Source organism: Ochlerotatus camptorhynchus, unplaced genomic scaffold (assembly GCF_037179485.1).
Source record: "Ochlerotatus camptorhynchus isolate MF236.1 unplaced genomic scaffold, CSIRO-AGI_Acam_v1.1 ptg000036l, whole genome shotgun sequence".
NCBI lineage: Eukaryota > Metazoa > Arthropoda > Insecta > Diptera > Culicidae > Ochlerotatus > Ochlerotatus camptorhynchus.
This window is the reverse complement of record NW_027040527.1, coordinates 4119765-4136897: the sequence shown is the minus strand read 5'-3', so window position 1 is coordinate 4136897 and position 17133 is coordinate 4119765. Positions and strand designations below refer to the sequence as shown.

Here is a 17133-nt window from a genome sequence, read left to right as displayed (position 1 = left end):
GCATTTGATCGTTGATTTGGCGTAACTGGTAGCTCACCCACGCAAGCTAACACTACCATCAGATAGGGGTAATGTTCCTCTACCTGTTAATGGTATTAGTATGCGTGGGTGAGCTATCAGTTACGCCAAACTGATGATCAAACGCATTGTTTACAAAAGCCGATACGTCCATTCGAAAAACCAATTGAGAATTGTGATCTGCTTCTTATCCTTCTTATACATCTTCTGATGGTATCCACAGGTTCATCGCCATCATACGTGGAAGCTAGTGTCACGAATTTGTTATCTTTCCAACATGTTACACTTATAGCCACACTTTCATAGTTAGTAAGTTAATCTTCATAAGATCCACGTGTTACAGAGACGGCTTCATGAAACCTTTTTGTGCAGGAAGATTGCAATGTTTGCCCACGCAATTTCTTTGATTGGTTCCTAATGCGTGAATATCTTGAGTAGACAAATAATGTTGTAATGGTAGTATGGTGTAATAATTGTCGAAGTACAGTTTATGGTTCACATCCCTGGGAAGTGGGCGACATACACGAACTACTGTGTTTCCCACTACTCCAAGATCAGGCTCCTTCGAAAATCTTACATGCTCTTCTTTCCGGCTATATATTTCAAACCTGTAGGCATAGCCACTGAAGGAACATAATACAAACTAGATTAAGGCTTGTTTATAGAGGCATTATTCAATTTTAGCATTCCAATTTTCACTGGATTAATATTCGTTGTTCGGTTTTTAAAAATTTTGTTCTCGGGGTACATATCAGAGAACTTCAAGATAGTTCCATTAGTTTCAGCAAAATAACAGGAAGTTTATAGAAGATCTGATAAATTCAGGGAACTGAAAAAAAAATACGAATGTTGCAAGCTCTTTACTGTAATTCTAAATACTTCAGTGATGTTCCAAGAACATCAGTGAATATATGAAGCGTTCAGAGATGGTTCAAAACCTTCAAGAAAGTTCTAAGAACTACAGGAAATTCCAGAAAATTAGAGAAGATCTGTAAGGCTTGATTCCGAGGAATTCAGTTCAGTTTTTACGTGAACTTAGAGGAAGAGAACTTCACGACGGTTCCAATAGCTAGATAAAAAATTCCTTAGAATTGTATGGCAGTTCCATGACCATCTGAAAAATAATGAAAATTTGAGGCAAGTTCCTAAGACATCTAGCCGATTAACGTCATAAATGCAGGAACTTGACAGATATTCCAAGAACTGTAACCAGCGGTTACAATTAACCGTAGCAGATGACTTTGTCACCTTGCGATTATTTTTTTATAAGGTGTTCCATCCCAATACAGAACCCTATTCCCTAAATATCACAATCATGTCTGACTCTCACTGTTTGTTGGCAGCGGTTTGAACCAGCGAAATATATCGTTTGCCGCTCCGCGGCGCCGTAAATATAAAGCATGACCACAAATGATGCCACGGAAGAAAGTGACACAAAGAACATCGAGTGACAAAGACTCGATGTTTCATAGCATGGGTTGATCGGCTCAGCCGTAGAATTGTTCGCTCTCTTCTGTCCGTGAACTCCGTAGGATGTGGAAGTGCGCGCGCGTTCCTAAAATTAAAGATAAAAGTTTGATATATATTTATGTGGCGTTATAAAGTTAATGGCAGTAGTTAAAATCATTTAAAAGAAAATATTTTCTAATCTCCATTAGGTTTACTGCTGATACTGCATTCTATTAGTTTTTCGTGTTATCCAACGTAGAAATTAGAAAAAAGGTCAATTATCTGGGCCTTTTTTTTTCCTATTCGGACAAGTTCCGAAACTCTCTTCCGCAGAAAGAGCCAAGAGGAGCCAAGGATAGTGGCACCGGACCATTCGGCGAGCGTTCAGACTAGTCGCCACTTTAGTCACCGATACCAGCCAGGCGATCCACGTTAGTCAGTGGTATCGGAATCGATTTCTTCACGGACAGAAAACCCCATCAGCGTACAGGTCCACTATCCTCATCAGACATTCTTGGAAGAATCAGCGTGGAGCAGAAGATCCGCCATTGCTCTCGACGATCAAAAAGGCCACTCGAGAATAGACGAAGGACCGCCATCTTGTTGGCATCAAGCAAGTGGCATCATCCACATCATAACAACGATTCGACGTCGGCGTTTTCATCAGCCTCACCGCCTCACAACCAGCGCTCTGAACGGTCGATTGCGCCGATTGATCCACGTTGCCACCGGTGCTTCTATCGGCGATCACCGCATAATCGTAGACTCAACGGCGACCTCATCATCAGCTCCGACGGCAATCCACCAGCAATCGAGACAGCAGAAACGACGCTGAAATGTCAGCGATGTCATGCTGGTCGCTACCGCCGAATCACCGATGATCCTGCTACGAAGGTCGACCTACCCACCTACCAGAAAACCGCAAGTACCCAGTGCAAGTGCATGTGACGTCACCCTAGATTAAAATAAAAACAGCTAAAATGTTATAAAAGGCGGCTATTTTTTAGAGAGTGCTGTCCTTTAAATTTATTCCACCACCTTTTCGTTTGTCCTCGTTTTCCCCGGACCTGAGAGGGGTCTTCAGGCCTCGTCCGGGAGTTCATAGTGCAGAAATTTAAACTTCGTTGGCTTTTGAGCTTCCCCATGTGTTTTGTGTTATTCTTTTTCAGGTGCATCGTTTGTGGTTATTGCTTACTTTTAAACAACATATACGTTCCTGCTGTTAACAGGTGGCAGTTGGATGTGAGTGTGATATTTAGTTCCGTAGGCGACCCTTAGATTTTTCCCGAGTTAGTCTAGAGGCTTACAGAACAAAGTCCAGAAAACTTTTTTTTTTTTTCCTTTGGTTTGTTTTTTTCCGTCGATCTTGTTTTCCGTGCTGAGCACCAATGCTACCGGCGTGCCAGGAAGGCAGCTCCCACACCTGGACCCTACCTATCGACCCATCAACTCATGAACCGGGGACCAACGGTTTTACTTCCCATCCGAAGGAAGGCGTGATCAGTGCTGTTATGCCTTAGAGCATCCCGGCGGCGCCGACTGGGATTGAACCCAGGCCTGCTGGGGTGAGAGATAATCACGCTTACCACTACACCACCGGCGCCGTTGTCCAGAAAACTTAAAAGAAGATAAAAGTCCCATAAACGCAAGAAAAAAAAAACTTAAAGGAAGTTCCATGAAATTTTAGAACATTTTGAGAACTTTATGTTAGCTACATTAACATCAGAAAAATTGCGAGAACCAAGGAATGCGGAGAAGATCTGAGTTTTTTGTTTTGCATTATCAGTAAGACTTTCAGCATGGATTGTGGAAATTCCAAAAACATCACGAACGTCCAGAACGGAGGTTTTAAGATCTTTAGGGTAGATTACGATAGCTTTAGGACAGCTCCATAGATTCCTGGAAAGGTTCGAGAACTTCAGGGAAGATCCAAGAGCTTCAGAGCAATTCTATTATATTCAGGAAAATGTAGGGAACTTCAGGAGCTTCCGTTGTAAAAACATCGTCGGCTTGTCAAAAATAATCACGGTGGCGCGCCAGCTCAAAATCATCGGCGGCGTGGGAAAAAGTGTCGGCGGCACATATGTCTACTCCAAAACCCCATTTTTATGTCTCCATCCATCCCTGCGGACATACCTCGCTTCAGGTGCTTTAATTAATTCTCTAAAACCAGATAAATGATTCGGCAAGTTTGAAAAGCCCTTTAAAAATTTCAAAAGTCACCCAGTCGACGACGGTTTGCAAAAAAAAAATGGCTATGATTCACGAGGAACATTTTCAAAAAAATAATATTACATTCGAATCGTAGAGGATGGTCTTTGTGGTCCCCGGAAGAATGCTGCCATCAAATTAAATTTCCTGTCACTCACGAACCCCGGCCAAACTCTCCACAATTTCGCATTCTTTCGCAGCAAATAAGCTTCACGTTTCGTGACAAAAAAAAAACCGCGTCCACCACGGTTGCCGTGAAACCTTTTCACCCGGTTTATCCCAGCCACTGCGGGTCGCATCTGGGCATCATGAAAGCATACAAAAAGCACCAGCAGCAGCAGCAGAACAGGTGTGTATCGGGCATTCCATTACAGCATTTCATTACAGTGTACCGAGGCGAAATTGCAATGCTTCAATTATCAAAGGCAACAGTCAACCCCAGGCTCTAACGAAATTACAACCCGTTGCTGCTGGACTGGTGTTTTTCTGTTCCATTTGAATGTAGGTTTTTTTTATTCAGTGCAAAGTTCGAGGAAAAAAGGTTTGAAGCAGTCTTCATTTCAGAAAAAAAGAGTAATCCTAATTAGGACAAATGGAATCGTTTGAAATTCCGTTCGATGTATGGAATCTGGGGGGGGGATCATAAGCAAATACATTTCTTGAAATGACACACAAACACACGGTTGATGGTAGTTTGATTCCTAAGCAACTCTTGGACGCACACTCGCAGCGTATAGACGGAACGGTATAAATGGATTGTTTGGCTAGCAATTTGGTGAGTAAACTTTGGAATGTGCTTCCGGAAATAAAAGTGAAATAGATGGGAGGGGAAATCCACTGCATTTGGAAGGTGAACCGAAATGGAACTCCGGAGGACGTGATCAAATGCTTCAAAAGGATTTTCAGAGCTTGGATCACATCGTAAATACCATGAGTAATGGATGCTGTTCACTTTTTTGTTTATTTGGACCAGTTTGAAAACTGTACAGTAGGCTATACCATTTGTCAGCAATGTTCTCACTAAAGAGGCTGAATTTATAAAGAGACATGTCAAAATTGCAACAATAGATTATCTGTAATGGGAAAAGTTATTCCAATCGAGCATAAGACCTGTCTAATGGTTAAGATTTCGCCTCTTTACCCAATTCAGTCTCTTTAGTTCTAACATTTGTGCTCCCTATAGTTCTCTGTGCAGGAAATCAGTTCATTTGCTCAACACAGGACCTGGTCCAATGCACTTTTATAAAAAAAACAAACAGCTTTTTGGCTAATCTTTCACTTTGATCGCTCATAAGCTACTCAATATACTATTTAACTATCTTGAACTGCCAGGGTTTTAAACTTTAATCAGGCATACTAACGGAGCGTGGGTTCGAGTAAGGGAGCGTGAGTACGAACCCCACTTCTGACACCATGATGCGCAATTAAAATGTTGCAAGTTCTGTAGTTCAAAATCAACTGTATTTCATTGAGTTTATAAAACAAACACAAAAGATACGAAGCATTTGATATAAGGCAGCAGCAAGTTCATGGTAGATTAAAGTTAGTCAGGTAGGCCATTTTCTAACACGATGCAGCTCCAGTGGCCGTGGCTGCTTCAAATGCACACTGGGCCAGAAATGCAATCTAGCGGAGCAAAATTAATAATTCTAAAACGAAGCATTTCCGCGACTTAGTGTCTTGGATAAAGTTTCTCATCATAATAAGGACCATCTATTGACATAAACAAATAGTTCAAAACTCTTCCGCAAATATGGCGCCACAATCTAACTTCTTTCGCTTACGTTTTGGAGACTTGATGTCGTGGGTAAAGTTGTTTGCCTTGACAAAATAAACAACTCTTTTGAAGGCGTAAAATTTTCACAGCCTATGGTTTTTTCTTTCTGTTTCGGTGTTTTTCTGCCAACCATATAATGTTATATTTTTCTCTTATGCAAATGCATTAAATAAATAACTTTTGTGAAGTAACATACTGGTTCAAGCTTCAAATTTTAAAGATATTGTTGAAAAACCAAAAAAAAAACAACAACAATTTTTGAACTTTAATATCTCTCAAGGCGCAAAAAATCGCATTCTGACATTTTCAGCAAAAATTAAGCAATACTCGATAAACAAAATATCAAAATTTGAGAGAGGTACATTTTGGTGTTTTTGAGATTTCATCATTTTAGTGGAGCACGTATTATTTCTATAACTTTTTTTTTATGCATTGAAATACATGTTTCTTAAACAAAAGTAGTTTATTTAATGCATTTGCATAAGAGAAAAATATAACATTATATGGTTGTCAGCAAAAACACCGAAACAGTTGAAAAAACCATATTTTCGACATTTTTTTCTTAAACTCTATATAACTCGGAACCAGTAGGCTGTGGAAATTTTACGTCTTCAAAAGAGTTGTTTATTTTGTCAAGGCAAACAACTTTGCCCAGGACATCAAGTCTCCAAAACGTCAGCGAAAGAAGTTAGATTGTGGCACCATCTTTGCAGAAGAGTTTTGAACTATTTGTTTATGTCAACAGATGGTCCTTATTATGATTAGAAACTTTACCGAAGACATCAAGTCGCGGAAATCCTTCGTTTCAGAGTTATTAATTTTGCTCCGCTAGATTGCATTGGTAGGGGTAAACAATAGTTGCAATTTCCAAACCTACGACTGGATGCCTTCCTTCAAATAACAACTGAAGTGCGGTAAAAAATCGGTAGAACTGTTTCAAACACGCAGTTGGTACTTGAGCGGTCGGTTTTCATCTATTTTTGCCAGTGGTGGCAGGGGGGGACACCCCTCACCATCCCTCTCCAAAGGGGGAGTTTGGTAAAGAGAGATGAAAAAACCGATTTATACCTTCCTTAAAAGTTGTCCTAGCTCGCTATTCTAATATCTATATGCAATCTTCACACTGCCGTACTCTAACGGAACTATCAACTCTATGCTTTCATCTACTCCATCTATCGTATAAAAATTACCACTACAGTCTGTTATTTGAAATTAGCATCTTCAACTATGTTTTATGTGTCATACTACCTTCTGTTCTTGCATCTTGTAAATAAGAATTATCAATAAAATATATCATAGCTTCAAAAAATAGAAAAATAGCATTTTAGCTGTAATGAGCATTTACAAGCTTGTTAGGAATCACTTCGAAATGTACTGAATCACTTAAGATTATAATTGAAGCACTTCGGAAAGTAATTATTCACTTCAGAAAAGTTCAAAATCACTTCAGGAAGTACTGGATCACTTCAGAAATGTTTTTGCGCACTTTGGAATGTTCTGAATCACTTCAGAAATGTTTTCAATCACTTTGGAAAAGTTCAATCACTTTGAAAAAGTATCACTTCGGAAAATACTGAATCATTTCAGCAAGTACTAAAACACTTATTAAAAAATCGGTATCACTTCAAAAGGTACTAAATCACTTCAGAAAAGTTTAGAATCACTCCGGAAAGTACTGAATCATTTCAGAATGATTGTAATCACATCCTCAAGTATTGAATCATTTTGAAAAGAGAGCTGAGTCACTCTAGGAAAGTTTTAAATCGCTTCAGAAAGTACTGAATCACTTCAGACAAGCTCGAAATCTCTTCGGATAATATTGAATCACTATAGAAATTTTCGGATTCACATTAGAAAGTACTGAATCATTCCAGAAAGTATGTAATAATTTCTGCAAGGACGGAATCATTTCGAAAACAATTGAATCAGTTAGAAATGCACTGAATCACTTCATAAATGTTCGCAGTCACTTTGGAAAGTACTGAATCATTTCATAAATGTTTGGAATCACTCCGAAGAGTACTGAATCATTCCAGATAGTTTGTAATCACTTCCGAAAGTGCTGCTTAATCACTTTTTAAAAATTTTAAATATTTTCTGAAAGTACTGAATCACTTCAGAAAAGCTCGGAAATTCTTCCGATAATATTGAATGACTTAAGAACATTTCTGAATCTCTTTGGAAAATACTTAATCTTTCCAGAAAGTTTGTAATTGCTTCCATAAAAACTAAATTATTTTGGAATGGACTGAATCACTTCACTAAACTTCGGAAAGTACTGGATCAATTCTTTAAAGTTTGCAATCACTTTCTCAAGAACTGAATCACTTTAGAAAAGATTGGCATCCCTTCAGAAAATATTGAAACACTTCTGAAAAATTTGAATCACTTTGGGAGCACAGAATCATTTAAAAAAAATCGAAATCTCTTCTGATTCTTATCACTAACCCATATTAGTACTCAATTGTGACACATCGAAAATGGTCTCGATTTTGGCAACACAGATGAAGTGCAGTCAACTCTCCACAACTCGATGCCCACTAACTCGATATCGAGTTCTAGAACCGTAGTAAAAATGAATGTCATGGCTACTGCGATAGCGAATTTGCATGGGATTGTTATTCTATAACTCGATGGTCCCTTCAATATCGAGTTGTAGAGAGTTCAGAATCACTTCAGAAAGTACTGAATAACTCAAGAAAAGATTAGGACCACTTTGGAATGTACTGGACCATATCTAAAAAGGTTAGCACGTACAGAATTACTTCGAATAGTACTGAACTTTATAAAAGATCCTTGTATTCAGCTCATGAAATATTTAATAATTTCGGAAAAACTTCAGTTCAGTTGCGAAAATGTTGAATAGCTCAATTTCGAAAGTGTTAAATTTTCTGGACTGATTTAACACTATCGGAAGTAATACAAAAAAAATTTTTATAAACGTAACATCTATATCTGGTAAAAAAAAATATCTGGTAACATCAATTAATCATATTGTCGAGCAGTTTTGAGACGACCTTCTACCAGCGATTTTACGGAAATGAAACAATAAATTCCAGATTTTCAAGCATATTATAAATAAGACCCTATTTTCTCGAGGTTGTAGAAGAAAAAATATCAATATATTGTTCTACGTTAAAGTTCGAGTGGTAGGAAACGTCATTTTAAACTGCTCGAATGATATGATCCATTGCAACAGCACAACCATCTTTGGTTGTTATTTGTATTTTTTTTTTCAAAAAATTGTGTAGCTACGATTGCGTATTGACACGAACGCATGGCCCAGGAGTTTGGCATTCCATTTTTGCTAAAAGTAGTAAAAGTTGGGTTCACGAGGTTCTTATACGAGAGCCACATGGGATGTGCCATTTTGCATGAATCTACTTATATTTATCGTTGCAGTTCTTTTATGCTGCCGATTAATTTATGCTATCTTAACAGTAGTCATAATTTATAACTACTCAAGATATCACAAATCCAAATCCATCATGCCGAATGAATTGAACAGCAACGTAGAAACCAAATTGGTAATGATTTTTAAAGCGAATCCATATTTCAATTTCCATATTGGGTGCGCCTACTTGGCTCAAATTTTAGGAACACTGCACTGATTCCGTCTGGTCTATTCTTGAGCCCAGAGCGAGAGGGGTGCGACACATCTAAATCTCGATTTTAAATGATCGAAAAATCTGACACTAGCGAATCAATCTACGAAAAATCTTTTTTCATCTCTTGCATCTAAACCCATCTACTTGTATCGCCCTCCACCTTTTTGCAGGAAATCTTCAAAATCATAATCAATCGTGTTTCTATCTATTAAGCGCGAGTGCATCTCACAACAGCAAAGCAAAAAATTTCCTGCATCTTAGATAGAGTCGCCCCCCTCGGTCCAGAGCCTGTACTAAGTCACACATATCTTTAGATCATCTGAGAGCAAGTTTGACAAAAGTTTGGGATGCAATATCTGTGGAGGAACTAACGTCCATCGTCGATAATTTCCCTAAGAGGTTGAAGGCGTGTGTACGAGTCAAAAAATCACATGTTGAGAAATTGTTGTGAATATCATAAACTATGTTGCTGTACCCACATTTCCCATACATATGTTTTAATTCAATACACAAGCAATAAAGTTACGACTAAATCATTAAACACGGATAATTATTCCTCACCCTGTAGAATGTATTTGATCACTTTAATTTTGATTGACTTGATTGAAAAGCAATAAAATCAAATCATTTAAAGTTTATTTTCTTAAATTAATAATGTAACATATTTTCGGCCGCCGGCAAGTCAACAAGCTACATCCAAACACTGACTATCCAGTGCCCGTCTCGATACTGCCAAATTATCAGCCAAGCCAAACCATGTTGGCTACGGTTGATTGAAACCAGGGCATTCCGCTGACATACACTGCCGTTCTACGCATATCTGTCCCATGTTTTAAAAGTAACATCTGAGAAAATCGCGCATAATGTTTGGATTCTTTTCTGCTCATTGGAAGACATATAAGTTAAATTAAGCTAGTACATTGTTCACATTTCAACAGAATCAATATATTTTAGTAAAAACTACAGACATTACATTCAATGAAATTAGTTAAGCCAATTTTTGTACGGAAACAATTCAGTGGGACTGTTATGCCGAGAAATTTAATCTGAAGTAGGAAATTCTACGCATATCAGTCCCACTAAGAACTATTACTCTCCGTGTTGCTTTGATGGCCACGTTGCGTTTGACGTCTTTACTCTTGTGGTTGTGGTTGTGTTTACCTGGACGTGCTTGAGTTCTCCGCGAAGTTTTGAAAGTGGATAGTTTGCATAGATTTGCATCATTAACTGAATCCAACAATAAGTGAGTTGACATTGCTGCAATCGTCGTTTGCTACATCTATAAAGCCTTTAAAGTATAAGTATCTTGAGAAACAAATGATAAATGCTCTGTGTAGAACACAATAAGATTGTCGATCATGAACTTCAATGATTTCAAGAAAGACTTTGGATAAGTTAACATTCATAGTAAGGATTTCTTCCGTACGGAGTTGACTTTTATACATGTATTATTATATTCAACCAAATACATCCACGGCAGTTTATTGAGAACATTCTAATGATTAAATTTACGAAAGGACGATAAGACAACGGATGTTCTGACTTAGTTAACAGGATTCTTATTTTATCTACAAAATATGGTAGAAGCTATCAACTTGATGAATTATTGCGACACATTCAACAGGGCATAACTTTTTTACCATTGGGTAAAAATCAACCAAATTTTGTACACTTTCTCATTGATGTGTATTGTGTACATGCTGTCAAACTCGAAGTCGTATTTTTCGATTCAACGAAAATGGAGGTGAACCAACGCGAGTTGAGAGAACAAATTCTTTCCAAACACCTGGAATTTCCTGACCTGTCGCACCGGTAGTTGGGAAAAATGTTGAACATTCACCATTCAACCGTCTCCAGAGTGTTGAAGCGGTTCCAGGAGCGGTTGACGTTGGACCACGGCAAAGGAGCTGGAAGAAAACCGGGACCGGAGAACACAAAGACGGAGGGAAAGGTGAAGCGGATGATTAAAGCAAATCCCAACGTCTCAAGCCGTGATTTGGCTAAAAAGATCGGCATGTCGCAGAGCTACGTCCAGAATGCAAAGAAGAGAGCTGAACTACATACATACAAGGTACAGAACTTCCCAAACCGCGATGAGCGGCAACAATCGACGGCTAAAACTCGGGCACGGAAGCTCTACGAGAAGATGCTGACAAAATATGGCTGCTGTGTGATAGACGACGAAACGTATATAAAAGCCGATTTTAAGCAAATTCCGGGGTTGAAGTTTTTCACCGGCAAGAGCAAGTTCGATGTGGACGACAAATTTAAGAAGAAGAAAATGTCGAAGTTCGCCTCCAAATATCTCATTTGGCAGGCCATCTGCTCTTGCGGACTGAGGAGTGAGCCTTTCGTGACAAAGGGCACAGTAAATGGCGAGATCTACAAATCTGAGTGCCTCGAGAAGCGCTTTTTGCCGTTCTTGCAGCAGCACGACGAAGCTTCGCTATTTTGGCCAGATTTGGCATCATGCCACTATTCTAAAAGTGTCCTGGAGTGGTATGAGGCCAATTCTGTCCATTTTGTTCCAAAGGACATGAATCCGCCAAACTATCCGGAGCTGCGCCCGGTGGAGCAGTACTGGGCAATAATGAAGCGGGAACTTCGGAAGAGCAAGAAGACAGTCAAAGACGAGAAGGACATGTTAAGAAAATGGAAAAAAAAACTGAGAAACTGGTACCGGATGACACTGTAAAGACTTTGATGGAGGGCATCAAGCGAAAATGCGTTCAATTTTACACTCAAGGCTCCATCGAATAACTTTTCTTTTGATTTTTGAAGTAAATATATGTATAAAACTACCCTAAAATTTTGGTTTGATTCTAAACATTATAAGAAAATTGGCATGACATTTTCGGTGTCGCAATAATTTCGTGTTCGCCCTTTACATACAACTGAATTTTAAAATAATGTTGTTTTGTATTTGGTTTATTTCAAGATTATTACATTGCATCTTATCCTTTTGATTATTACTCTACTAATGCACAGTTTGGAATCTGAACTCTAATCTGGTGTGTAATATGAATTCCAGTTTCTCTTAATATTTTTCATCATAAAATAAAGCCGAAATGGCTCATAAAGTTTCTTTTGATCATTAAAATCCTGTTTCAATAATTCGTGCACTCAAATCGATCCGTTAATAATAGGTTCTGTAAAAAAAATCTTTGTGGGGCAGCAATGCGTAGGATTTCAACATGGGTCAGTTAGACTTTTTAAATAAGCCCAGAACAAATAAGATGTTTGTCTATTTTCAGTTTACCTAAAAAAGTACTGTTTTATGAACAAAAGTGAAAAACATCCAAAGGTAACATGGAACAGATATGCGTAGAACGGCAGTACATCGGGAGCGGCAGGCCGTAGCGTTCGAGGATATTGTACTTAGGTTTGGCTAAAGTCTGATCCATTTAGAATTTGGCAACACAAAATAGGTCATTTCTCTAAGGGAAATGGTAATGTAATGGCAGTTGGCTATGTCAGGCCAGAACTTTACGGGTCCTTCGTGTGATTGAATGAATGGCAAAATTATAATCTGGAGACACTCCTCCTTGTAAAGTTGTCCATTCATAGTCGCTCCAGTGATGAAAACCTTTGTTTTCTTTCCGCAACTGCAGGTGCCTTGACAAATCATCAACTTGCGAGCGAATTGATCTTCAAAGACAAATTTGAATTTATCCACAGTAAAATTTTTGGCCCGGGATTTGTTCAAAGTCCATTTTTACATAAATTTCATCGTCCATCAAAATAAATCCGTTTTACTTGGTCAGAACATGCTCGTACAGCTTCCTTGCACGGTTTTTGGCAACCAGATTTTGTTTCAGCGTCCTGTTGGAATGTTTGCTGGCATGGTACTACCGGAAACCTTCTCGCATTCAGATTCGCCGAACTGTACTGTGTGCCGCACTGAACCTTTTCGCCAAATCACGACCGGAGATCCCAGGATTCTTTTGGACTAACCTTATGACCTTCGCTCATAGCTTTCGGTCATATGTTCCACTTCTACGTTTGTTTTGTTTTGCACGATCCAACGTTAGTGTTTCCCGTTAACGTTTAAGCACGGTATTAACAGTCGATTTTGGAAATTTGAGAGCCTTTGCAATCATTCCTCCTGACCACGTTGGATTTTGCCCGTGTTTTTTCACGTCTATCACGTTCCATCTTGGATCACTTTTGAACAAGTATATGAATCCTGATCAAATTTTTACTACTAAATAAACTACCCTTCCGGATCAAAACGCTGTCAATAGTATCTTGCGACCAAATACTAACTGGAGCAGACTTTACCTCCTGGAGCGTGAAGATCTTTCAACGGATTGCGAGGCTTAATTGACTGAAAACCAACAAAAATAAAAATCATTGATAATTAGAAGACAATTCAAAAAGTAAACCTACGCGATACGCGATAATTACAAATCCATGCGAATGCCGGTTTGAGTTTGTTTTTCGTTTTGTTTTGCCTCGGTTTTGCAACTGTTTTGTTTTCTACTCATCATGTGTATTTTTAACTTGGTACACATTGAACAAGTTAAATGCCGCTATTCGGGCTTTGCATACTCTTACAGAAATTTTTTATTGAATCAATGTATAAACATAAATTTAACATAAAATGGTTAAATTTAATCTTTCGTTGTATAGTAATATTTCTGAGTGAGGGTAGGAGCACTTTAAATAATTCTATAAATTATTAATCTATCGAGTATCTAAATCAAACCAAAAGATCAAAATTATATTATCTTACTCTGACTTGTTTTTCTTCCTCTCCTCCGCGTCAATGAATGTTTCGGACAATTAAATCGTCAAGGTGTTTGCATTCAGAATAAATTTATTGTACCTTGTATAATTAGGCAATACTATATTTTATATAAAAAAAAACAGCTGAATTTAATCAATCTGACTGTATGTAAATATAATTATATGATATAAAAATATAAATCCATCAATTAAATTATGTAAAATCGAATCACTGGTAGATAAATACTTCATAATCATTGAACCAACATCCCGTTTCCAATCATCATCGTCTACCTTGTATGCCCGAGACCACCAGCTTCTCTGCACACAAATAGATGCTCGATGATTACGCTTTGAACTTTGCGTCCTCCGGGAACTGAACGCCAATTTGCTTCCTTATCTCATCTTGAATGCGGGCAATCAGAAGACTTTCCCGGTGCGACACCGAGGCCGATTCCAACCGACCAGAACCGATGCATTTGCGAACCTCCTCCGACTCGTACCGCAGCCCGCAGCTGTTCTGGAAGATGAAGTTATTCGGTGCCTTCGGGAGGGGAAATTTCTTAACCGATCCATCAACATCCGTCAGCGATACTGGGCACCAGAAGTCGTGAAGCTGAAGAAATGGGAAATGTGAGGAAACTTTTTTCCCTGCGATTTAATTCTATTGATAATAATTTGTGCAACAACGCACACACCCACACTAAATACAAGCATCTCTCACCGTAATGGCTCCCTTCGTTCCCTTTATGGTCGCCTCATTGTCGAGTTTTTTCAAAGCGCTCGTTTTCATCTTCGCGATTCCACCATTGGGGAAGTGCAACTCCGCTTCTACCTCCATGTCCACTCCTTCCTCGTTCAGCTTACCCTTGGCCACGATCTTCGTCGGCCCATCCCGGAAGGCCCACAAACACACTTGAATGGTATAGACTCCCAAATCAAGCACCGTTCCACCACCAAGTTCTTTCATTCTCAGCCGATCCACATCGGAAAGATAGAATCCAAACGTTACCGTGACTTCCTCGATATCACCCAACTCACCAGCATCGAGCCGGTTCTTCAGATGAATATAGGACGGGAAGAACCTTGACCAAATGGCTTCCATCAAAAATAGTTTCTTCTGCTCGGCATGGGCAATAAGCCGCTTCGATTGACCTTCATTCATGCAGAGAGGCTTCTCACATAGGACATGTTTGCCGTGGTTCAGCATCATCAGTCCGATGTCGTAATGCGTTGGATTTACGGCACCGATGTAAACCACATCTGAAGGGCATAGGTATTCTAAATTTATTCACTGCACCGGTTATACAACACGGAAAAAACATCACTCACCGATTTCCGGATCTTTCGCCATCTCCATGTACCCTTCGTAGGACTTGGGAATGTTGTGCGTTTTGGCAAACTTTTTCGCATTCTGGAGATTCCTTGCGCCAACGGCCACCACTTTGTGGTCTTCCTTGGGCCAAGTAGCCAGAGCGTTGGTGAAATCGTGCGATATATTACCGGCACTTGCAATTCCCCATCGAAGCGGTGCCATCTTTTTTCAAGAGCAAACAAACAAACAAACTGAGTGTGACCGTGAAAGACAGCTGATAGATGTAGTATTATTCGAAGGCAAACTACGCATGCGCCGAGCTAAACCGGTTGTCGTCGTGAACGCTTCAAAGATGACTGGGAGAAAAGCCAACGGAACATAGGAAGGCATACAGAAGTAGCGAGTGTCGACTTGTTAGTTTGCTTTTCATAGGTGAAGTGTGCCCTGCGATAAGATTGGTTGGTACTATCAATATTGTTTTATAGGAAAACTGAGTTTGTAAATATGGCTGAAGGACGGTTTACAGAAAGAGGTTGGCCATGTTATCAAAAAGATAAGAGACAAGACACGACCCGCTTGCATGCACCGGATTGAACTGATAACGAACGCTTGGCATGACTTGGATGCAAGTCGAACTAGCTTGAATACAACTTTCGTTCGCGATCGCTTTCCGTTCTCATGCATGATCATTTTTCAAAGTTAAATAGCCATTTGTGAAAAATCTGTTTTGCTTTCATGAAACCACTAAAGAACCCATGCGGCATTACTTAAAGATAAATTTCCGACTGAATTATTTTTATCTGAAGCCATTTTGTGATGAAATTTATGTGCGCTTGCTTGGAATTTTTGGAAGACTTAACCCCTGTGGTTTCCTGTCGGCAGTTTTCCGCAGTCCCAGTTTGGATCACCATCGACGCAATTTCTGGAGTAGGCTGGCCAATTTTGATTCAGAACTCAACGCAAACGCCGTTGACAATATTTTAAGTATTCCAATGGAGTCTAATTTGACGGCTTCCAGTGCTTGATGGACCGCATTCACTCCGATGTGCGGTATTAAAGGTGAGGAGGAGATGATGCATTGGTATTCGTACAATGACAACATTCAAAACAGTAGTCGTGTGGCATCGTGTTTCTTATACTTGCTACGAACGATGTGAAAAGTGGTGACGTCACGTCTGTTATTGTCAATAACTTGCTGTGCGTAAAGCCGTTTTCAATGTTAATAACTTTCGAGTTAAAAAATGTTCCACAATTAAAGCGAAATCAGAATACACAGATTGTTCTGTGATTCTTGATGAAGAATTAGCTATGGGAAAAATATACAGGAAAACAGAAAGATTCCAGAGAAAATGCTGGAACGACAGATTGTATTTACGAAGACAACGGTGATGAGCCGTGGCAATTTGTCCCTAGAGAACGTACTTTAGAAGAAGTGGATGGATCGGAGTAAGCTGCTGGCTACGTAGCACGAGGACTTTTAAAAGAATTTCCTGATCTGGCTAATTATACCCATGCACTAGAACAAGAAGCAGAGGAAGGAGTGTGTTCCAAAAAATTTGTTCTGGATCTATCTTACGGTGGTCTATTGCAGCCCACTGAGTTGTGGAGTAATGTGTGCAATCAAATTAACTCTTATTTAGATCACAAACATAATAAAGTCGGACCTTTTTTCTCTGAAGAAATCGGTTTTCTAAACGCAGTTCTTAGACAGAATAGCAGGAAATTGAAGCACATTATCAACTAACGAGTGTTCATTCGATTTTTTCATTTAGCCGTAGGTATATTCAACATATTTAAATTTCAACTTTATGCAATGAGTTATAATTTTGAACATACTTTCCAGATTAAAAACTATATCAGTCAAGGGGTAAGTAACTCAGCACATTGTGCCGAAATTATATTCGGCACAGCTTGGGAACATCCTTCGGCACAATCTCGTAGGCATTAGATTGTTGTAAATAAAATGGGAGCACTGCTGGAAAACTTTATTGAAGTTGTTCTGAACATTACGTGCTGTTTGACTGTAT

The 17133-nt window shown here is 39.1% G+C and overlaps 1 protein-coding gene across 2 annotated transcripts in view; it reads right to left on the bottom strand.

Annotated features, from left to right (window-relative positions):
• LOC135710440 (trans-1,2-dihydrobenzene-1,2-diol dehydrogenase-like) overlaps positions 1 to 15468 on the bottom strand; it is a 185600-nt gene extending 170132 nt beyond the window's left edge. The window contains exons 1-3 of one of the 2 annotated variants that reach the window (XM_065233018.1): positions 15124 to 15468; positions 14516 to 15054; positions 14119 to 14407 (exon numbers count right to left, since the gene is read on the bottom strand). In XM_065233018.1, the coding sequence (XP_065089090.1) occupies positions 14138 to 14407; positions 14516 to 15054; positions 15124 to 15328 (1014 nt within the window). In that variant the 5' untranslated portion in view covers positions 15329 to 15468 and the 3' untranslated portion in view covers positions 14119 to 14137. Of the gene's footprint in view, positions 1 to 13896; positions 14408 to 14515; positions 15055 to 15123 lie in introns of those variants that run through there. The other variant, XM_065233016.1, reaches the window with a different exon arrangement.
• Between the last annotated feature and the right edge of the window lie 1665 nt (positions 15469 to 17133).